This window comes from Mus musculus, chromosome 1 (assembly GCF_000001635.26).
Source record: "Mus musculus strain C57BL/6J chromosome 1, GRCm38.p6 C57BL/6J".
NCBI classification, from domain to species: Eukaryota; Metazoa; Chordata; class Mammalia; order Rodentia; family Muridae; genus Mus; species Mus musculus.
The window spans coordinates 87,353,072-87,373,855 of record NC_000067.6 but is presented as its reverse complement, the minus strand read 5'-3'; the positions used below and the strand labels follow the sequence as shown (position 1 = coordinate 87,373,855).

Sequence of the window (20,784 nt, the reverse complement as noted above, 5' to 3'; positions counted from 1 at the left end):
CTGTAACTTTACAACACATAAAGATCATTCAAATCTAGTTATCTGACAATTTCTTTCTTTCTATCTTTGACAGAGTCTCACAATGTAGTACTGCCTGCCTTAGAACTTGTCATGTAGACCAAGCTGGCCTTAAGACGATTTCAAATTGACCTTTCAGACCAGCCAAGTTGACACCCACGTGTTACACAAAGCTAGGCTTGTTGAGGAGATACTATACAAAAAAACAAACTAAATGTACTCTACATATCTAGATGCAGACAAAATAAACAGAGCAGAGAAAGTTCTGTAAAGGGGACTAGGTTAAATTGGCACTTTTTAAGAGTATCCATTCTAACTGTATAGAGATCTGTGGAGTTTGAGACTGGACAAGTTTGGGTGACTATCATAATCTAGCTGTGGGAGGATTTTGTGAGTTCATTATAATAAAGTGCTTACATTTCATTTTTGAATGGCACTTAAGTCGCTTTAACTTACAAGGAGAAAAGACTGTCATTAAAAGGTAATATAAAAAGGAAAGATGTCCTTTCTGCCTGACTGTACTCAGCAATGTGGATTAATAACCCCAAGAAGTATTTACTAGAATGGGAAAATGTCAAGTAGAAATCTCTATGAGGTCAATCATCTGAAATTTGTGCATGTGTGCGTGTACGTGTGTGCGTATGTGTGTGAATGATGTGCTTAATGAGTGCTTAGGTGTGTGCACATGTGTACATGGTCACAATCATTTGGTACAAACCTGCAATGCACCCAGAGCCAATCTGGAATATAATCAAGTACAATTAGAGTAGGAAGTGGGTAGCCACTTGGGAAAGGGGATGGACAGGGGTTTTAAAGTATGTCTGTTAATACACCTGAATAAATTAAGAGGCTTAGGAAAAAGTAACAACAAGTATTGAACATCTCCAGATGAACTATTAAATATAAAATTCTGGATATGTAATAGAGAATTCTGCAAGAAGATTTAAACAAATTATTGTTAACAGATTAACTTAGCCTTGTACACCTAGAACCTAGTTCCCATTTGCACAGATGTGCACAGGTATAATACAATGAAGAAAGGAACCTTGGATACAGCGGCAGTCACTAGCCCTCCAGGCAAGGGAGTACATGCAAGTGATCCCAGACCTCAGGAGGATTCCGAGGTTGAGGCCTGCACAGGCAGCCTTAAATTCCAGGTCAGTTTGATCAACTTGGTAAATTCCTATCTCAAGCTTAAAAAAAAAAAAAAAAAGGCTGGGATGTGCATCAGCGGTGGTACAGTGTGTGGCCACCATGCATAAGCCCCCTGGGTTCAATTCCCAATACTATCCAAGGTTATAAAACTCAATTCTACTATAGTCCTAGGTATTCTTAAATTCCAATCAATGAAAACCATACCTATATTATCCTCTTTTAAAGAACATGCAACTGATTAAAACTGTCTTCATTACTGAGTTTTTAATATGTGGATCATTTTCTCCTTATCATTTATCTTTCTCTCAATTTTGTTAACTGTAATTTGTTCAAGTAACTTTTAGAAACTATTGATGTAACATTGTTTTATCATATAGTCAGGTAACTTCAAAAAACACACAATAAAATAGAAAACTAAAAGTTAAGAGAAAATACCTATCTCAAAAATCATCAATTTCAAGCTGTATTTTAGTAAAATTTAATAAAAAGTGAAACATACACACATTAACTTAACCAAATATGCCTCTTGGCATTACAAAAATTAAGACTGTAAAGTCCCCAAATCTCAATCAATATATTGTAATACTTAAAGAAGTGAGGGGGTCGAGGCTAAGAGGTGGTTCAGTGGTCAAGAGTACATGCTGCTCTTTGCAGAGGATCTAGATTCCCAGAAACCAAATGGCAGCACACCAGTTTCAGGGGAATCAGGTACCCTCTTCTGGCGGCTATGGATACTAGGCGTACATATGATATACAGACATATATGCAATCCAAAACACACACACACATAAAAATAATATTTTTAAAAAAGATCAATACTAACAGCATTTTGTATACCAGAATTCCATGCAACATATGTATAAAATCCAACTGCATCATGTATAAAAATAGAGAAACATGTATTTTCATCTTTTGTTGCTAAGATACAAACAAGGTTTAATCTCTTTAAAAGGCAAATAAAACATGCTCATGTATTTTTTTAAATGCTCATCCATTTTTAACACAAAATTGCTACTACATATATACATAAGATAAGTAAATAGACTGCTAAAGGCAAAACATGGAAGCTACCTAAATATTAACCAATAATAGCTACCTTAAATAGCATAGGCTTGGAAGTCTTCTCTACTAGTTCCTTAAGAGATGATGAGATATTAATTTAAAAAAGTGAAGTCAGGATTCAATCACTTCCAGTTACTGGTTCACTACTACTAACCAACAGTTTTCAAGCATATTTAAACAATCTTTTAAAATTTCCCAAAGATTCATCTAGCCAATTACAAAACTCTGATTTCTTAAGAAATATTACGGAGCCAGGAATGGTGGCACACCCCTTTAATCCTAGCACTCAGGAGGCAGAGGCGGAGGCAGAGGAGGCAGAGGAAGGCAGATTTCTGTGAGTTAAAGCCACCCTGCTCTAACAAGGCAAGTTGCAGTACAGCCAGGCTATACAGAGAAACTCTTGTCTTGGAAAAAAATGTTATGGGAGATTTCCCAACTCATTCTTTTGATTCAAAGTCCAGCAGGATTTTCAACAAGGAGTAAAACATCCCTCCAATCTGACTTTTCCTGCTTCTGTTATCTCAAAAAACCTAAAAATACTTTTAAGGAGAAAAATTGTAATTTCAATAAGTATAAACACCCCCCCCAACATGGGAAGTTCACAAAATAATACCAGTAAACTCTATCAGGAATATAAAATTAGTGCAACAGGCTAGAACACAAGTTAGTGGTCAAGGGCTTGGCTAGCACACAGACGGCCATAGGCTCACTGCCTAAACTATATATTTTTTTCTTTATGGCTTATTTACTTTTTTATTTCATGGGTTCTTCCTGCTTCTATGTGTGTGAGAGGCTGTCAGATCCACTGGAACTGGAGTTACAAGTGTGAGCTTGCCATGTGAGTGCTTGGAACTGAACCCGGGTCTTTTGGAAGCGCAGCCACTGCTCTTACCACTGAGCCATCTCTCCAGCCCCCTTTAGCTACATTTAAAAATCACAAATGTAGTAAGAATTTTCAAAAATTTCTCCAACAGACTTGAAAATATAAGGAATTCATATAAATAATAAAAGCCAGTAAAGACTACCTCTATGAAAGAAAAATTCTGAGACAAGAACAGTAAAAGAAATATGAGTGGTAAGGACCTGCAATTTCAAACTGGACAGAAAGCAAACTCAAACCAACAGAAACCTTTTTTCTCCTAATGATCAAAGAAGCTGGCGGTGGTGGCGCACTCCCAGCACTCGGGAGGCAGAGGCAGGCGGATTTCTGAGTTCGAGGCCAGCCTGGTCTACAGAGTGAGTTCTAGGACAGCCAGGAACATACAGGAAACCCTGACTCAAGGAAAAAAAAAAAAAAAAGAATTCTTTCAATAAAACCAGCTTTTGTCAGAAAGGCAAAATAATAATCGATATATATAGTAGTACCATTTGCATAAAAAGAAAAATACATATTTACTTGGAAAAATATACAATAACTAGGTACAGTGATGCCCACAAGTAATCCTTGCACAGAAAAAAACTCACTTGAGTGCACAAGGTGGAAACTAACTTAAGCAATATGGAGACCTAGTCTCAATACACACACACACACACACACACACACACACACACACATATATATATCTAGAGAGAGACAGAGACAGAGAGAGCTAACACTGCTTCCTGTGAAGAAAAAGGGTACAAGGGGGACAAGACTGAAGACTTTTCTTCTATTATTATTATTATTATTATATTATATACTGTTTTCTATGTTTTTATTCTATTTTTAAGCATCTCTTACAGATTTATATTTTTATTATTTATCTACTTATTTGATGGGGCAGGGAAAGCATGTGTTATAGTGCATGTATAGAGTCAAAGGCCAACTTTAGGAAGTCAATTCTTACATTCTACTTCGTTAAGAATTATTTTGATAATACGTCTTATTATATATTTTTAGTTTCATGTGTGTGTTCATGCGCACATGCATATGCAAGGTACACCTGCGTACACACACACACACATATATGTATGTGCACACATATACATGCATGGGTGAAGTATGTGTGCCCAGACAAAAACTAAGTCAACATGAGGCAAATTTTTTTATTTCCTTTTCTCTTCTCATTACTGTGGGGGATGGGTGGGGAGGAGAGAGAAACAGAGAGGGGGAGAGAGAGACAGAGAAGGACTGAGTGCACACATGTAAGTAAACAAGTGCTATGTGTGTGTGGTATATGCACACATGTATGTTCAGGTACACACTTGTATATAGGAGGCAGTCAACGACATTGTGCTCCATCATCTCCACTTACTCCTTAAGATGGGTCTCTTGCTAAAACTAGAACTGTCAGTCAGCAAGCTTGAGACAACCTCCTGGCTCTATCTTCAAAATTCACTGAAATTATAGGCATGCATAGCTAACTTCTGTATGGCTACTAGGATCCAAATTCAGACCCCAAGTGCTTGCTGTGCACTCATGGTTAAACCATGGAGCCAGCTCCCCTTCCTCAATCACTGAACACAGATATTTTCACCTAGGCTGACCTGGCTGGCCAGCAGGTCCCCACAAGGTTCTTGTGTATGCATCCAAAAGCTGAGCTTGCAGCATGTGCAATTTTACACAGCTTCCATGTGGGTGCTGGGAAATCATTTTCCCTACTGAGCTATCTCTCCACAGCCCTATACATTTTTTCTATTAAAGACATTTGATTTCTTGCTCATTAATGAAATATGTATTTCTTTAAATGATGAAGAGTTCTCATCAAAATATCTGAAACTTAACCAGAAACATATTAAGAAGACCATTCTTCGTGATCAAGTGGGCTTCATCCCAAAGATGCAAGGTTGGTTCAACATTCTCAAAATAGTAAGTGTAATATACTATATAAATAAACTTAAGAATAGCAATCATATCATCTCAACTGATGCAGAAAGGATAATTAACAAAGTCCAACATACCTTCACAATAAAAATCCTAGAGACCTTAACGACAGATGGAACATATCTCAAAATACAAGGCTACGTATAACAAACCTACAGCCAACCTTAAACTACATGGAAAGAAACAACTGTCAAACACACACAAACACACACAGAGAGAGAGAGAGAGAGAGAGAGAGAGAGAGAGAGAGAGAGAAAATGTGAACGAACACCATTGAAACTACTTACTCTAGACAAAACTTAAAAAACAAGAACTAGAAAATCTATACCCAATCATACCGTCATAGATCCTATAGATAATATCCAAAAGAGCTTTAAAAACCTGCCAAGAACTAAATCCCAATAGTTCCACTATTCTAGGACACCCCACTTACTACAAGAATGACACAGCAGGAGCAGCATGATAAGTGTTTGCCCAGCATACCACAAGGCCCTAGGTTAACTCCAGCAACATCACCATAGAACACAAAAGTATTATTGGAGCACAACCTACAATGAAAAAACAATCACAATACCTAAACATCCTACAGCACACACTGGGAGAACTATGAGGAGAGATAGAAGGACAGAAGCAAGAGCGAGGGAGATAGAAAGGGCAGGTTCATGAGAATGCTCTTCAATTAGACACCATTATTAGTTATAGGACTCTAGTGAATATACTAAATGCCAATGATGCATTGTGATGGCTATTAGCTGTCAACTTGACTATATCTGGAATGAACTACAATCCAGAATTGGAGGGCTCACCTGTGATCCAAATCTTAAGGCTGGAAGACACAAATTTATGACCTGGATCTTGGCATGGAGATCTTAAAGCATAGTAGCCATGAAAAGCTTGGGCCTAAACAAGGTAGTACGTGCCTTTAATCCCAGGACACTACGGCAAGGAGATCTCTGAGTTCAAGGTCAGCCTGGGACAAAGCAAGTCCCAGTTCAAGGCATGGTGGTACACACCTTTAATCTGGGCCACATCTTCTGCTGGAGACCTACACAGGACACTGGAAGAAGGAAGATTCGCTCTTCTTTGCCTGCTTGCATTTACTTGCCAGCAGATCTGTTGGAATTTACTGCTACTGAAGACCAGGTGAAACAACTAACATCATGGAACTAAGCAACTACTAGATCCTTGGACTTCCATTCACAGCTGACCATTGTTAGAGAGTTGGACTACAGACTGTAAGTCATCACAACAAATTCCCTTAATATATAGAGACTATCCATAAATTCTATGACTCAAGAGAACCCTGACTAATACAAGTACATACTCATTAAAATAGTAAATTTGGGGCTAGAAGTAATAGCTCAGTTGGTAAAGTGCTTGCCCAAGCCCTAGAAACTGAGTTCAGTTGCCAAAAAACTACATAAAAATTGTCAAACTGGGGTTGGAAAGGTGGCTCAGTGGTTGAGAGTATGTATTGATGTAGAGAAATTCAGTTTGGTTCCCAGCACCCATGTTTGCAATTCACAACTCCTACTCCCAGAGATCTGACCTTTGGCTTCTAGGGGTACACAAGCACCCTAGAGGTCAGTTCCAATTTAGAGGGACCTTGTCTCAAACAGACAAACAAACAAACAGGTAGTGGGAGTTTGCCCAAAACTCAGAAATTAAGTCACAAATATGGGCTAGCGCTAATCAAGCCATTAATATCAGCCTCTCTAAGTCTCACCTAGAAGAGGGGTTATCCAGTACAAAAGAGTATGAAGGGCCAACCATTGCCATTCCCTAGACTAGTAAAACTACTGTAATCATTACCTCAAGTAAAGGGGAGTGACTCACAGGGCCCTATTCTTTATCTCTCAACTATTATCTTTAATAACATCTGGGAGAGGGGTTTGAAACTACTGTCTTCAGTTGTGTCTCTAACCCATACAGCGTCAATGGATAGCTCAAAACCCATGATGACACAGGTGTCCCTGGTTGGTCACCAACATGATGAGTCAAGAGTGATGTGTGAGATGGGGCAGGGTGGAGGAGATGGGGAGACGGGAGGTCAGAATGGTCAATTTGCAAAGCATTTATTAATATGATTAATTGGAAAAACACAATAAAAGTATAAATAAAAAAGTATAAATAAACAAAAAGAAAATGCATAGCACATGAAGAATGATAACTTTGTCCTCTAGTCTCCACATGTCCCTGAACATGTGTGTATATTTGTACACTCAAAATGGTGGGTTTTACATATCTATAATTCCAACACTTGAGAGATGAAGGCAGGATCGGAAGAAGTCCAAGGTTATTATGCAGTGAGTTCAAGGCAGTCTCAAGATCTAAAAAGGTCAATTTTATGATGGGGATTTTTGTATCAAAGCTATTTCTTTTTAAAAAGGGGTCAAATGCCTACAGCACTTCCTTATCATACACAAAGCCCAGGGTATGATCCTCAGTAATGCATAAAATAAAACATACTGCTCAATATATATAATCTCAGCACTTGGTGGTACAGATGGAAGGATAGAGTTCAAGGTCATCCTTGGATAGATTTCAAATTCAAGGCCAGTCTGTGCTACCTCAAGAAAATAGCAAAGCTGAGGGGATTCTTCATTTAACATGGAATACAAAATTCCAACAAAATCTCACTTTCTCCATTGTAATGTAGCATCTACAAGCTCCTTTAAATAAATCTTTCATCAAAAAACAAAGTCACTACATAAAACTGCTTTTTTTAGACCAAAATCTTACTTTCTTATATTGCCACAACACCTATAAAAAAAGAACCACCAAGCACAGTGCTGACAGAGAGTTTCAGGTACGTTCTAAGCTGAAGATTTAATTAATTAATATGTGCAATTGAAAAATAATAATAAAATAGTTAAATGAATTGTTGAGAATTCAGGTAGGGAGTGAGAGGGGAACATTTCCCCTCAACTTGAATATTTAATAAGGTATAAATGTTTGTTTTTTTTTTTTTTTTTTTTTTTTTTGACAGGGTTTCTCTGTATCACCCTGGCTGTCCTGGAACTCACTTTGTAGACCAGGCTGACCTCGAACTCAGAAATCCGCCTGCCTCTGCCTCCCCAGTGCTGGGATTAAAGGCATGCGCCACCGCGCCCAGCTGGGATAATTCTTATAATGCCCTTAAAAGATCTAGAAACAAAGCTTCAGAGACAGGTTAGCAGTAAAGAGCACTAACTGCTCTTCCAGAGGAAAAGGGTCCAATTCCCAGCACCTACATGGTGGCTCACAAGTATCTGTAACTCTGATGCACTCTTCTGGCCTCCTTGGGGTCCAGGCACACATGTGGTAAAGATATATAGAAAAGGCAAAACACCCATATACATGTATATGTTAAAAAGTGTAGAAAGATTTCCTGATCGTTGCATTACACTCAACAGCTTCAGAATAAAAAACAAAACCTTGACAAGTCAGAGCCTTTCACAAGCCAAGCATCAGTAAAGATGCCAACCTGTGCCAACTTGTGTTTCTTATAGTTTCCTCTAAGTATCCTGTAGTATCTGGCTCAGAGCGAAGTACAAACCTGCTCTTCTTCTGTAAAGGGTACTAGAGCCAATGGTGGCAAGGGCTCCTCCTGTAGGATAGGCAGGAATTCTTTCTCCAGAAGATCAAAGGGTATCTGTGTGATAAACATAAGGCCAGAGATTGCTATTTCTCCAATTGCAAGAAGATAAACTCAAGAAAAGGCACTGTTTTCTAACCATGAACTTATTTGATTACAATTAATTTCTGTTAATTATGCAGTACTTACATTAAAAACTCCAGTCATAGCCAGGCATAGTGCCATGCGTCTTTACGCTCAGCAGAGGGAGGCAGAGGCAAAGCAGATCTCTTTTAGGTCAGCCTGACCTACAGGGACTTTTTGGCCAGCAGGATCTTTTTAAGACCCGATCTCAAAAATAAAATACTCCAGCCGCCTACCCTCTCCTCCCATAAAGCTACTTCCTTTGGATTTGACATTGAATCTGGTATTCCAAAGTACAGATCGAAGGAATAATATCTCCACATTTAACTTAAAGCAGATACTAAGGAAATTTCAAAGCAATTTTGTCTGTCCTAAATATGAGATTCTCTACCCATTAATAAATTAAAAACAAGTATATTGAAAAAAACAGAAGCTATTATCTGCCGTAGTCAAATAAGAAAGTCTCACATTGTTTCAGTTTGTTCTTTTGTTTTGTTTTGTTATTTTTAAGTGAAGCAGGTGTTAAGATTTCAAGATGTCTCCCCACTAAACCTTTAATTTTACTTAAAAATTGCAGAAGAGGAAAGCTGCTCCTTCCCCATCCCTAGATCCTGACTGGGAAGGAAGGTAAGAGACACACCAGGGTGAACGGGAGGAAGAGGAGATTATCCACAGCGCTGACTGTACTGCTGCCACAAGTCACCTGTTCCATACCGACATCACGCGTCTTCTCTGAGGCCAGCATCCCTCAGTCACTATTACCCATAGTGTACTCCAATGTAGAAAAGGAGTGAGATGGAAAAAGAGGAAGCCATCAAACGCTGACTAGGTACACCGTTCATCCCTAGCCCAGTGGCAATTCAACTCGTTTTGTATTTTCTTACCTTGTAGTCTTTAAGGAAAAGTGCTAACATTTCTTCTCGGCCATATCGATAATCTGCTAATTTATACTTTGGCAGGGCCGGAGAAAGAGGAGGGGACGTGATACTCCCACCACTGGACAGAGCACGGAGCCTAAAATAGGAAAAACAGAGAATATAAAATGAAGCGATAGATATTCTGACACTATCAGCTTTTTGCAGTTCTTTTAAAAAAGCAAAAACTGTTATCTTAAGCAGCAAAGATTTTTACCATTCACACAAATCTCTGCCACAGCACACTGAGAAGTTCACTAAGTGCTAAACACTAAGTGCTAACTAGATAGGGATAACTGAGCAGTTCCAGTACCTACAGGCTGCTACCATTGTCTCTAAGAAGCTTCAAGTTTAGAAATAAGACACTTTTTTTTTTAAACCAAAATATAAAACCAGGGAGAGCATTGGACTTCGAGTCAGTAAGTATTGGTGAGGATATGAAACAACAGAAATTCAGCAAGTAAGGGCACTTGCTCAAAAGCCTACAAGCAAGAATGCAGCCCCTGGAAGGCAACAAAAAGGTGAGAAAAGAACCAACTCTGAAGCTGTTCTCTGACCTCCATATGGGCTAAAGCACACATGTGCATATATATATATATATATATATATATATATATATATATATATATACACACACACACACACATATATATATATATACATATATATACACACACACCCCATACATACATACACACTCATGTGCTCACAAACAGTAATTTTTAATTCTTTAAAAGATCAGGACTAGAGAGATGGCTTAGCAATTAAGAGTACAAACTGCTGTTGCATAGTACCTGAGTTTGGTTCCCGGCACCAACATCAGGCATCTCACAAGGGCCTATAACTAGCTCCAGAAGATCTAAAGCCTGTACTCACATGCATATGCACAAAATTAAAAATACTGGAAAGGATTATAAGGCATATGATATGAATTCATGAAACTGTCCTTGGACTTTCTGACTGACAGCCAAGACTAAAAAGAAATACAGAAGGTGATCAGGATTATAAATTATAATAGCCACTTCCAAGAAAGATTTTGTGAGAGTTAAGCATTTAAAAGTTCTTTGGCTACTTGATAATAACTAAAATATTTAATAAAGTATGGAACATATAAAAGAGAAAGCTAAATACAAAAACCCACAATAAAAAGTAATTTTAAAAGTCTCTTGAATGATCAGCAGCTCCTAGGTTTGAATCACAATACTACCAAAATAAATAACAACAATAACAACTTGGGATTTGGTTTTGGGGGTTGGTTGTTTTTGAGACAAGGTCTCACACAGGTTAGGGTGACTTGCACTCACCACTATGGAGCCAAGGTTGACCATAAACTGCCAAGCCTCCCGCCTCTACCTCCTATATAAAGGCCTAAATGCAGGCCCAGTTTTAGGCAGTGCCTGGGATTCACACTAGCAGCTAGGTAGTTTCTTTAACTAAGCTGTGAAGGAACCTACTCAGTAGTAGTAGTAACCTACACAACCCAAAGTCGTATCATAAAGATAGATCAACCTGGGGCAGGAAAGGGACTAGCAAAACTAGCAAAAAAAAAAAAAAGCTATTACTACCTAGCCATGGTGGCACATTTAATCCCAGCTCTTGGGAGGCCAAGATTTTAAGGCCAGCAGGGTCTACTACCAAGACAGTCAGGATTACACAGAGAGACTTTGTCTCAAAAAAAAAGGAAAGGAAAGGGAAAGGGAAAGGGAAAGGGAAAGGCTAGGATGAGATGAATAGATGAATGGTTTGCACTACACTACAAACAGCTGACTGTTTGGAGCTACCCAAAGTTCTGTTCAGTAACAGATAACAGATACCCAAAATAGACTAAGTTACTTTAATTCAGCAGGTATACCCTAAAGGAAAATTCAACAGATATTCTAAAATATATCCTCTAAAGTGCTAAATAGTAAAAATTAACATGAAGACTAGTTAAAGTGGAGTAAATATTTGCTTATTATTCAAAAATGGTATATCCATTGCAAACATGTTTACACAGATGAATAATACTGAAAAGGAATAGACTCTAGTACAGTGAGAATGGTTCTATCTTCTTATCCTGTTTAAAAACAGACAATTCTGAACACATAAGAATTACAAAGCATATAACAAACTTAAATGTACCAATCACTCTCATCCAAAATCAGCAATCCATGGCCAACTTGGCTCTGTATCACTCCACTAAGCCTTTGAAGTAATTCTGAAGGAAAAACTTGTCCTATCATTTTATATGTAGATTATCTCAGAATTTATGGTCTTATCTATGATGTGGTTTTTAAAGCTTCTCTCTTCTCCATTTAAATTGGCAATTGAGTGTAAAGATGAGTAAGATGTGTTCTTATTTTTGGAAATCCCTCCCGTGTGGTAGTATATTATCCATCATGAGGCACACGATGCCTTGTTAGTGTTCTGTACAGCTAACATGTATTGATAATCAATGCCTGGATCCCTAACTTCACTACAGTTGCTACCAAGTGGTTCTATTCTATACTGTACCTTCTCTTCTCTTGTACCACTTTTCTGCAAAGAGAAACTTGTCTCTTGTACCATTCGGCACAGTGACTCAATGTTATAGTTTACAAAATAAAAAAACCCTGTCTCATTAAAAAAAAAAAAATCAAACATTAACATATTACTTCTCAATATATTTAAATTCACTGAAACTACTCTTAAAAATGCTCCCACTATCTCATGACTAACTAGTAAACTCTTCCAATAGCTCCTGCTGGGCCCTTTGGACATGACCCTATTAAGTCTTTTAACAGTTTATTTTCTATCTAGTACCAAGAGTTCCAGGGTCATCTTATATCATTTCTTGCTATGAATCCCCCATTTCCCCAAAGGAAGTACTAGGACCACTCACTACTACTAAAAATACTTTCAAGTTAATATTGACAGCGATGTGGTTGAGTGTCCAAAGAACATACTAAAGACAGAAAAACACTCCACAAAAGAGTAAGCCAACCAAAAAACAAAGATCTTCAAGAAATTGCTTCCCATCAGAATCTTAAGAGTTGGGCTCTGACTGGGCGTGGTGACGCACGCCTTTAATCCCAGCACTTGGAAGGCAGAAGCAGGCGGATTTCTGAGTTTGAGGCCAGCCTGGTCTACAGATTGAGTTCCAAGACAGCCAGGGCTACACAGAGAAACCCTGTCTCAGAAAAAACAAACAAACAAACAAACAAAGAGTTGGGCTCTGTCTGCTGGGGATAGCTCAGTGGGCAAAGCACTTACTAGGTCATGCGTTCAGATTCCCACACACCCAATTTTTAAAAAGACAGGTGTGATGGCAGATGTTTACATTCACAGCTCAGAGAGGTGGACACAGAAGGGTGGAGAAAGTAGAAGCTGTCTTACTGGGCAGCCAATCTATTCGGTCAAATTTCAAGTTCAATGAGAGAATCAGAAAGAAAAGAGAGGAGAGGGGAGGGGAGGGGAGGGGAGGGGAGGGGAGGGGAGGGGAGGGGAGGGGAGGGGAAGGGAGGGGGAGGGTGGGAGGGGAGGGGGAGGGTGGGAGGGGAGGGGGAGGGTGGGAGGGAGGGAAGGAGAAAGAAGAGAAGAGAAGAGAAGAGAAGAGAAGAGAAGAGAAGAGAAGAGAAGAGAAGAGAAGAGAAGAGAAGAGAAGAGAAGAGAAGAGAAAAAGAGTAAGTAAATAAGCAAGCAAGCAAGCTAGCTAAAGTGCAAAGAACAACTTCAATGTTGACCTCTGGTCTCTGTGTGCACTCCTCAATCTCCATAAACGTGCACTTGGACTGCCCTGAAAAAGTTAGGCAGGTTGCCTCTCTAAGAACAAAAGCTGGGAAATGTATATATGTTGGGATATTTGCTCTAACTTAAGCTTTGTAAGAACCTCAATACAAAAGAGAAGTATGAAATGTAATGACAGGGCTTTGGCTAAGCATACAGAGATTCTGTCCCCAGTACTGGGGAAAAAAAAAAAAAAAAAAAAAAAAGGCCAGAGAGGGAGGGGGGTTTAGGGAGGGAGGGAGGGAGAGAGAGGGACTGAGACTATTACATCTGAGCAGTCACACAGAACTAAGATTCAAGCCCAGGATTTCTGATTTAAATGACTATGTTATACTAATGAGATTCCAATTTTTCTTTTGAATAGCCAATTTATTTGCCAGACACTAACTTTAAAATATTAGAAATTAATTTTATTATCTTCCACATCATACTAAGACAATATTCTTCCCAGTAGTTTCTAACACCAGAGGGCACACCAAAGCTAATTCATGTGAAAATCCTGGAGACTCCCTCATAACCTAAGATCCCTAATTCTAAAAAAGCTCCTCATATCAAGTTTCCCAATTCATTTAACTACCCTGTCCCTTCCTATGAACCCCAATGACTTCCCAAAAAGGACCAAGAACTTCTTACAGGCACCATATTCACTAAAAGTAACACTATCAGAGCTCCCTCTACAGTATCTGTGAAGAGATTAAAGCAATTTTAAAAAGAAAAGGGGAGAAAAAAAGGTGGTTTATCGAGCTGGAATAAGCAGTGTGATCTGACTCAAAGTCAATTCCCAGGGCTCCCGACTCAGATACATGGAAAAGCTAAGCGCATGAGAATACCCCTCCCCAACGCGCACCATGACTTCTAACCACTGCCATTCGATCCTCTTTTCTAGAATCTCATCTCCTACGTTCTTCCTTAGTCTTTAAATATACATATAGCAGTGACTTTTTAGTATAGCACCTTACTTGTAGCTCTGAACTATTCATCTTTCATTCTACAAATATGAATCCCCGCTTCATTATTTCCTTATAATTTCAAAACCCAATACAACCTGGCTTATCTTACCACTGTATTATTCTACAAAGTGCTTTAACACTGCAAAAACAAAAAACAAAAACCAAGACAATGGTTCTAAATCCTATGGACTTTACCTCCCACCTTTCAAGAGTCCAGTCCTACCATATGTAATAAGAGATAGGGACCAAAGAGATGGGTCTTTGTTGGAGCACAATGGCCATATAAAATGCCAAGTCACAGAGAAGTGTGCCTCCAGGCTCACCTCTCCCACACTTCACATTACAGTAAAGACAAATGTCTTTAAGTTTATGTCTTAAATCTGCAATCTTTTGCATTCTTGTCTTTTAGCATGCCCCTTCTTCAGTCAGAATTACTTAAATATTGTTCTGAACCTTTATCAGGAAAAGAGAAAAGGAAAGACACTAAGGACAGCAAAGGTTAACTTGCAAATATATTAAAGAGAAGCTGAATGTAACTCCAAGCTAGAAAGGCTGGGGAGGGAGGTTGGGGCCTACCATAACAGGCACTTGTCAATTGGGTTTTGTTTGTTTTTTTTTAACAAATCTTAATATTCTCTTCTAAAACACAGCTCCTTTGGCTAGCAGCTCACTCATCATCCCTTTAGCCCTTTTTTAGAGGGCCACCTGACAGAACTTCTCTTTTTTTCACTGAGTATGGACAGTAATCTAGCAGCCTCGTGATTATATTCTCTTGCCCCTACCTACCTTTGCCAATCAAGCCTGAAAACCTTCTTTCAAGGAAAGTTTGAGGACTGCCTAACTAATAACTCTGGTGGACTGACCAAAACTGAGAAATAACAGTCTTTAATAGAGAAATTGGTTCTTTCTTAAGACAATCGAATTGAAAAAAAGAGATATTAACTATTTTAACAAAGATATAAATGAAAGTGCTGGGTGAGTGGGAGGGAAGGGGTTGCTCCCTTTTGTAAGCAAAGACCTGAGACTTTTTTGAGGGAGGTGGGGTGAGAGAAACCCCAGGGGAGTTTCCTGTGTCTTCCTCAGAAAACAAGGTGTCTATAATTATTCTCCTTATAATAAAGTCATCTGAATAGGAAAAAAAAAAAAAAAAAGGTCATCTGGAATTATCTAAGTAGCTATCTGATCCTTAAATTTTTCTCAAGTAAAATTTGATTTTGAGGTGTCTTGAAATACACATTAGCAAAGAAAGTATTGTAGGATATAAACTCACATGTCAGCAAAGACTCTGGGAGGTAGGACTACAGGTAATTTAGACCTTTTCTATTTTTTCCCCCCTCTGTACTACCATTTCCTCCAGATTTTCTGGTTACTACAATAAAAAACCAAAAAAACCCAAAAACCTAGAAGACCTAAATCAGAAGTATTTAAAAACAAAACCTTTTCAATATAGTATTTTAAGTACTCAGGAGGCAGGTGGAACTCTCTGAGTTCAAGGCCAGCTTGGTCTACAGAGTTCCAGGACAGCCAGAGCAACACAGAGAAATCCTGTCTCAAATAAACAACAAAAAGGTTTGTCAAAGACAACATAAACACAGAGGAAGTGCATTAAGTTCACACTATCCTTCTGGTGGTTAATCTGTAAAGTATTATCTAAACCTTAAATTAAAAATCCAACTTTTGATTTAATAGTTCTACTTCAAGGAAATTAATCCGAGGAAATGATCAGAATATAAACAAAATCATTCATAAGTGTACATGTATCGTTTACAATAACAAACACTGAAAACATCTTTACTTTCCAGCAATTCACTCATTCATTTAATAAACATTTATTGAGTGCCTATGAGACAGGCACTGGAACTACAGCAGTAACAAGCTATACAACAATCCAGATCAAATGCCTGCTCACAATGGAGCTCACAGTCTAGTGAGAGCTAGAGGTTATGTTATGAGCAAGAAAGTACTTAGCAAATCACATTCTGATATAGAGCACTAAAGGACTTAGGGAGTTAAGTGAGGGGGAAAGTTATACAGTCAGGAATTCTAAAGTGGTAATATTTGGAGAAAGGCATTTAAAAATTGAATATTGTTTTAATACCTAGAAATTATTTTCTTCATTAAATTTGTCATATCCTTTTACACTATTTTGGTGAATCTGTAATGTGTTTCCTTATCCTAAATAAACAATCTACAACCCAGTGATTCTGTTGGCTTTAGTAAGGCTACACAGGTGTGGTCCTTCCCTACAATTTTTAAGGTTCTTCTATCAACACAACTGCCCCAGACAGGACTAGAGGGAGAAATGGGAAGATAAAATTTTCAATTACAAGTAAATTTTTAAAATTTCATTTTAGGGCTGGAGAGATGGCTCAGTGGTTAAGAGCACCAAGTGCTCTTCCGAAGATCCTGAATTCAAATCCCAGCAACCACATGGTGGCTCACAACCATCAGTAACAAAAATCTGATACCCTCTTCTGGTGCATCTGAAGACAGCTACAATGTACTTAGATATAATAATAAAGAAATCTTAAAAAAAAAAAAAAAAAAGATTGTGAACCAGAATTCTCTAGCATCCTTTTAAAAATAAAATTTCATTTTATGCACTGCTTATTAAGCATTGATAACTTCAATATAAAAATTTCATTAAGTGTTTCAATATGGTTCAGAGTTACAAAATGACTCAACATAAACACTCTATTTGTTGATTCTCAACTATACTGAATACAATTCCTCACATCAATATTTGAAATGAACATGTTACAATAAGAAAATGTGCCAGCAGTCTCGAATCACATGGCAGCTTTCTAGCTCAGAAGTACTTCAGTTGTTTAAGGACCTCATAAACTATCTTGTCTTGGCTAGAAGGAATTCATGGACGGTACAATTAAGGCTGTGCCTACTCAGCTCTCCAAGCCTCAGATTATCTGCACTTCAGGCGACTCAGTAAAGGCTCCTGGCTACCATTGCTTACAGGCTTAGCCTAAGTAACAACTCTGTTTAGGAATGGAATTGATGACTATCCTCAGCTAAAGTTATCTCAGTTAAAATTAAACACTATACAATACTTCAGGGTAACAATAAGGAGGACATGTAAGGCACTACAGACAGATTGAACCAATGGCAAAGAGACACCTGGAAATGATTTAATGTTTGGTAACACATGTTGTAGGACAGCAAACTTTCTGCAAAGGACCAAAAAGGAAATGTACAAGCTCTGAGAACTAGGCAACCCCTGATAGAACCAGAGTAGCACAAAGGCATCAAGGTAACATGGAAACAAAAAAGAACATGCTGTCTTACAATAAAACTTTATTTACAAAAACTTTACTTACACTCCAACAGGATTCCACATGCCAACCAGTGATGGAAGATGTTAAACAAATTCAAGAATATCACCAGTTTGGTTGTTTTTGTTTTGTTTTGAATTCTTTCGTTTTGGCTAAATTTTCTGGTGCTTTTCCACTACATATTATTATCAAGTGCTTTAAGAAGAAAACTCTTTAAAATTACTTAACAATTTTAATCATGGTTTTACAAAGAAAAATGTATAGGATATATAAATACAAAAGAAAATGATGGCAGAACAGCTGTACAAACCATGGTTTACAAAGTGAACTATGTGCATTTAAATCCACCTGGTTAAAGGAGTTACTAAGATATGAATAAAGACTGAGCTATACGAATGTTAAAATGTTTCTATAATACTAATAGCTGAGAACAGCCTCCACATGCTCCATCTGGAGAATTGGTTAAATGATAGTACATTCATACAATGAAACTATTAAATAGAACCAAAAACCATTTATTAAGTTTTTTCTTTACTTAGTTTTTTTAAAGGTTACAAGATTTAATGCACAGTATGATCAGATTTTGTGAAAATAAAATATACATATATACAAACAAGATACATAAAACCACTTGGAAAGATATACCAAGATATGTACAGTGTGTACTAGGGATCAAATTACCTAATAGTATCTTTTCCTTGCTTACTTATAACTTCTGATTTTTCTAGAAACAAAGTGATTTAATAATAAGAAAAGTATTTTTTAAATATAAAATAACTAAAACAGGTGCAGCATTGTTTAGATCAACATTTCAAAATAAACTCCAACTATAGGCAGTGTGTTGGTTCTCAGAATTTCAAATGCTTTCTCATAGTTTCTGAATGCTAACTATGAAGGCTAAGAATATCTAGGAATTACATATCAAAAGAAGTATGTATGAGCAAATAAGTTTGTAAGACTCCTCACACAAGGACCTCTTACAGAAATCTTACAAACTACTACCTAAACATAAAGAATGTTGAGACTATTCCAATTCCTGGTTTAGGTACTGCCTTTGACATTACCAAAGGGGTTTGTTCCAAGTATGAATGGAAAGTTAACTATCATTATTCACGCCACTGAAGAGAGGATCTTCAATCACCAACATTGGGGGGGTAAAGAAGAAGAGGGGGGAAAAGCCACACTATAATGTGATGGATCTCAAAATTCCATGAGAATTCCATATTCGGGGTCCAAACATATCTGTAAGAGACTCAAAGGTCAATTAATTGTTATTATGGCAAACGCTAACTCAGCTCTAGATGGGCTACTGCTAATAGCCAGTATTAATTCTGGACCACCTGCCTAGCCCATCAATAAAAAAATTTCAAATGCTTTATTAAAACTTTTTAATAGGTATATTTATAGCAGAAAACATTGTAGCAGAAAATATAGATAATATTACTATTATAGTTTATAAATATTTAGGTATATACAAAAGCTCAAAAATAATGTTCTAGGGTAGTAAATTACAGTTTTAGTTTTGTTATCAACACCTAACCAAACCATGAAAAATTTCAATTAAAGAATGCAGTCCTTTACCAAATTTAAGTTACTAGAAGCCAGTCACATTTTTTAGCTATATACATGAAACCAAGTCTCAGAAATATGCGTATTTATATGCCACCCAGCACCTGTATGTGTCATACTAGTAAACATGTCATCCAATACCAAATAGGACGAGACTGAAAACTCACCATTCAGGCCCAAAGTTTAGTGTCTGTGTTTCTGCTGCCATTCTTCTCCGTATTTTTGAAAAGATTTTTATGTGTAGAGAAACCTGTTAAACAGAAGCATATCTTTGTCAAACAATGTCAAGAAAAAGAATACCAGGACAGAACATATAGCCAGACAACGTGTGATCTGCTTATAATCTCCTAAGAATAAGATTGTTTGGCGACTGTTTATAGCAATGCAGCTGGCCAAGGGGAATGAGTCCATCCATCCTTCTCTTTCAACTCCGTGCTGCATGTATCTGGGAAAGGAGGCATGGAGTACAATGAAATGTGTGACACGGTGAAAAACAGATGCAGGGACCTGGAGCCACATTATAGGTATTCTACTTTAGCCTTAGCAGGGAAGAGTAAATAAATGGTAGCAAAACTTACATCTCAGCTTCTGTCATTCTCTTGCAATAGGTCCACCATCAATCACCATGTGGTGTTAGGGGTTGAACCCAGCCCCCACGAATACTACATAAGCACTCTACCACTCAACAACCCCAGCCTTCTTTTCCATTTTTAATTTCTTTAAAATTAAAATAGATTTTAAAATAAATAAAATACATTATAATTAAAATATATCTGAGATGTAACTGTATCTACTATCCCAACATGACCCAATTTTGGTCCTAACTACCACTAAAAATGTCTTCAAACTGATTTTAATATAATACAAAGGAAACAAAACAATGGAACAATAGTGAAGTAACTATCATTGGGGAAACAAGAACTTGTGCTTTATAGGAAACAGAACGGACAGAAAAGTAAAATGAAAAAAGGGAAGAAGTTGAAGAAGGGATAAAGATAAAGGGAAGGAGGTCAGGGATAAAGGGAGGAGGCAGAAAGCAGAGACGAGAAAAAGCAAACCCAAGCCAAACAAGGCTGTTATAGTTTGCTGCTCACATAGAAAACGGCATTATCCAAATGCTCACACACAGCAGCCTTTACATAGTTAATAGGGGTACCTGAGCCTCATACCCAGATACTTATGATACTGTGGCAAGGATAGCAACTGAGTTCAGTGACAAAATAATTGCCTTGCATGCACAAGGACCTGAGTTCAATTCCCATTTAAAAACAAAAAACAAAACAAAACAAAAAAAAAGGACTGGAGAGATGGCTCAGTGGTTAAGGGCACTGACTGTTCTTCTAGAGGACCTGAGTTTAAATCCCAACAACCACATGGTGGCTCACAACCATCTGTAATGAGATCTGACACCCTCTTCTGGTGTGTCTGAAGATAGCTACAGTGTACTCATATATAATAAATAAATCTTTAAAAAAAAAAAAAAACAAGTTTAAAATAAAAAAATTGCTGGGGATAGGGGTGGCACACACCTTTAAACCCAGCACTTGGGAGGCAGAGAAAAGGGCTGATCTCAGAGTTCTAG

The 20,784-nt window shown here is 37.7% G+C and overlaps 1 protein-coding gene across 10 annotated transcripts in view; it reads right to left on the bottom strand.

The window, feature by feature from the left end:
* Positions 1-20,784, bottom strand: part of Gigyf2 (GRB10 interacting GYF protein 2) — a 123,880-nt gene that overhangs the window by 76,955 nt on the left and 26,141 nt on the right. For all 10 annotated transcript variants that reach the window (XR_387164.2, XM_017320347.2, XM_006529466.2 and 7 more), the window contains 3 exons: positions 19,370-19,452; positions 9,623-9,752; positions 8,577-8,672 (listed from right to left, as the gene is read on the bottom strand). Coding sequence is in view for 9 of the 10 variants with exons in the window: in XM_017320347.2 (XP_017175836.1) it covers positions 8,577-8,672; positions 9,623-9,752; positions 19,370-19,410 (267 nt within the window). In the remaining variant the exon portion in view is untranslated. The remainder of the gene's footprint in view (positions 1-8,576; positions 8,673-9,622; positions 9,753-19,369; positions 19,453-20,784) is intronic.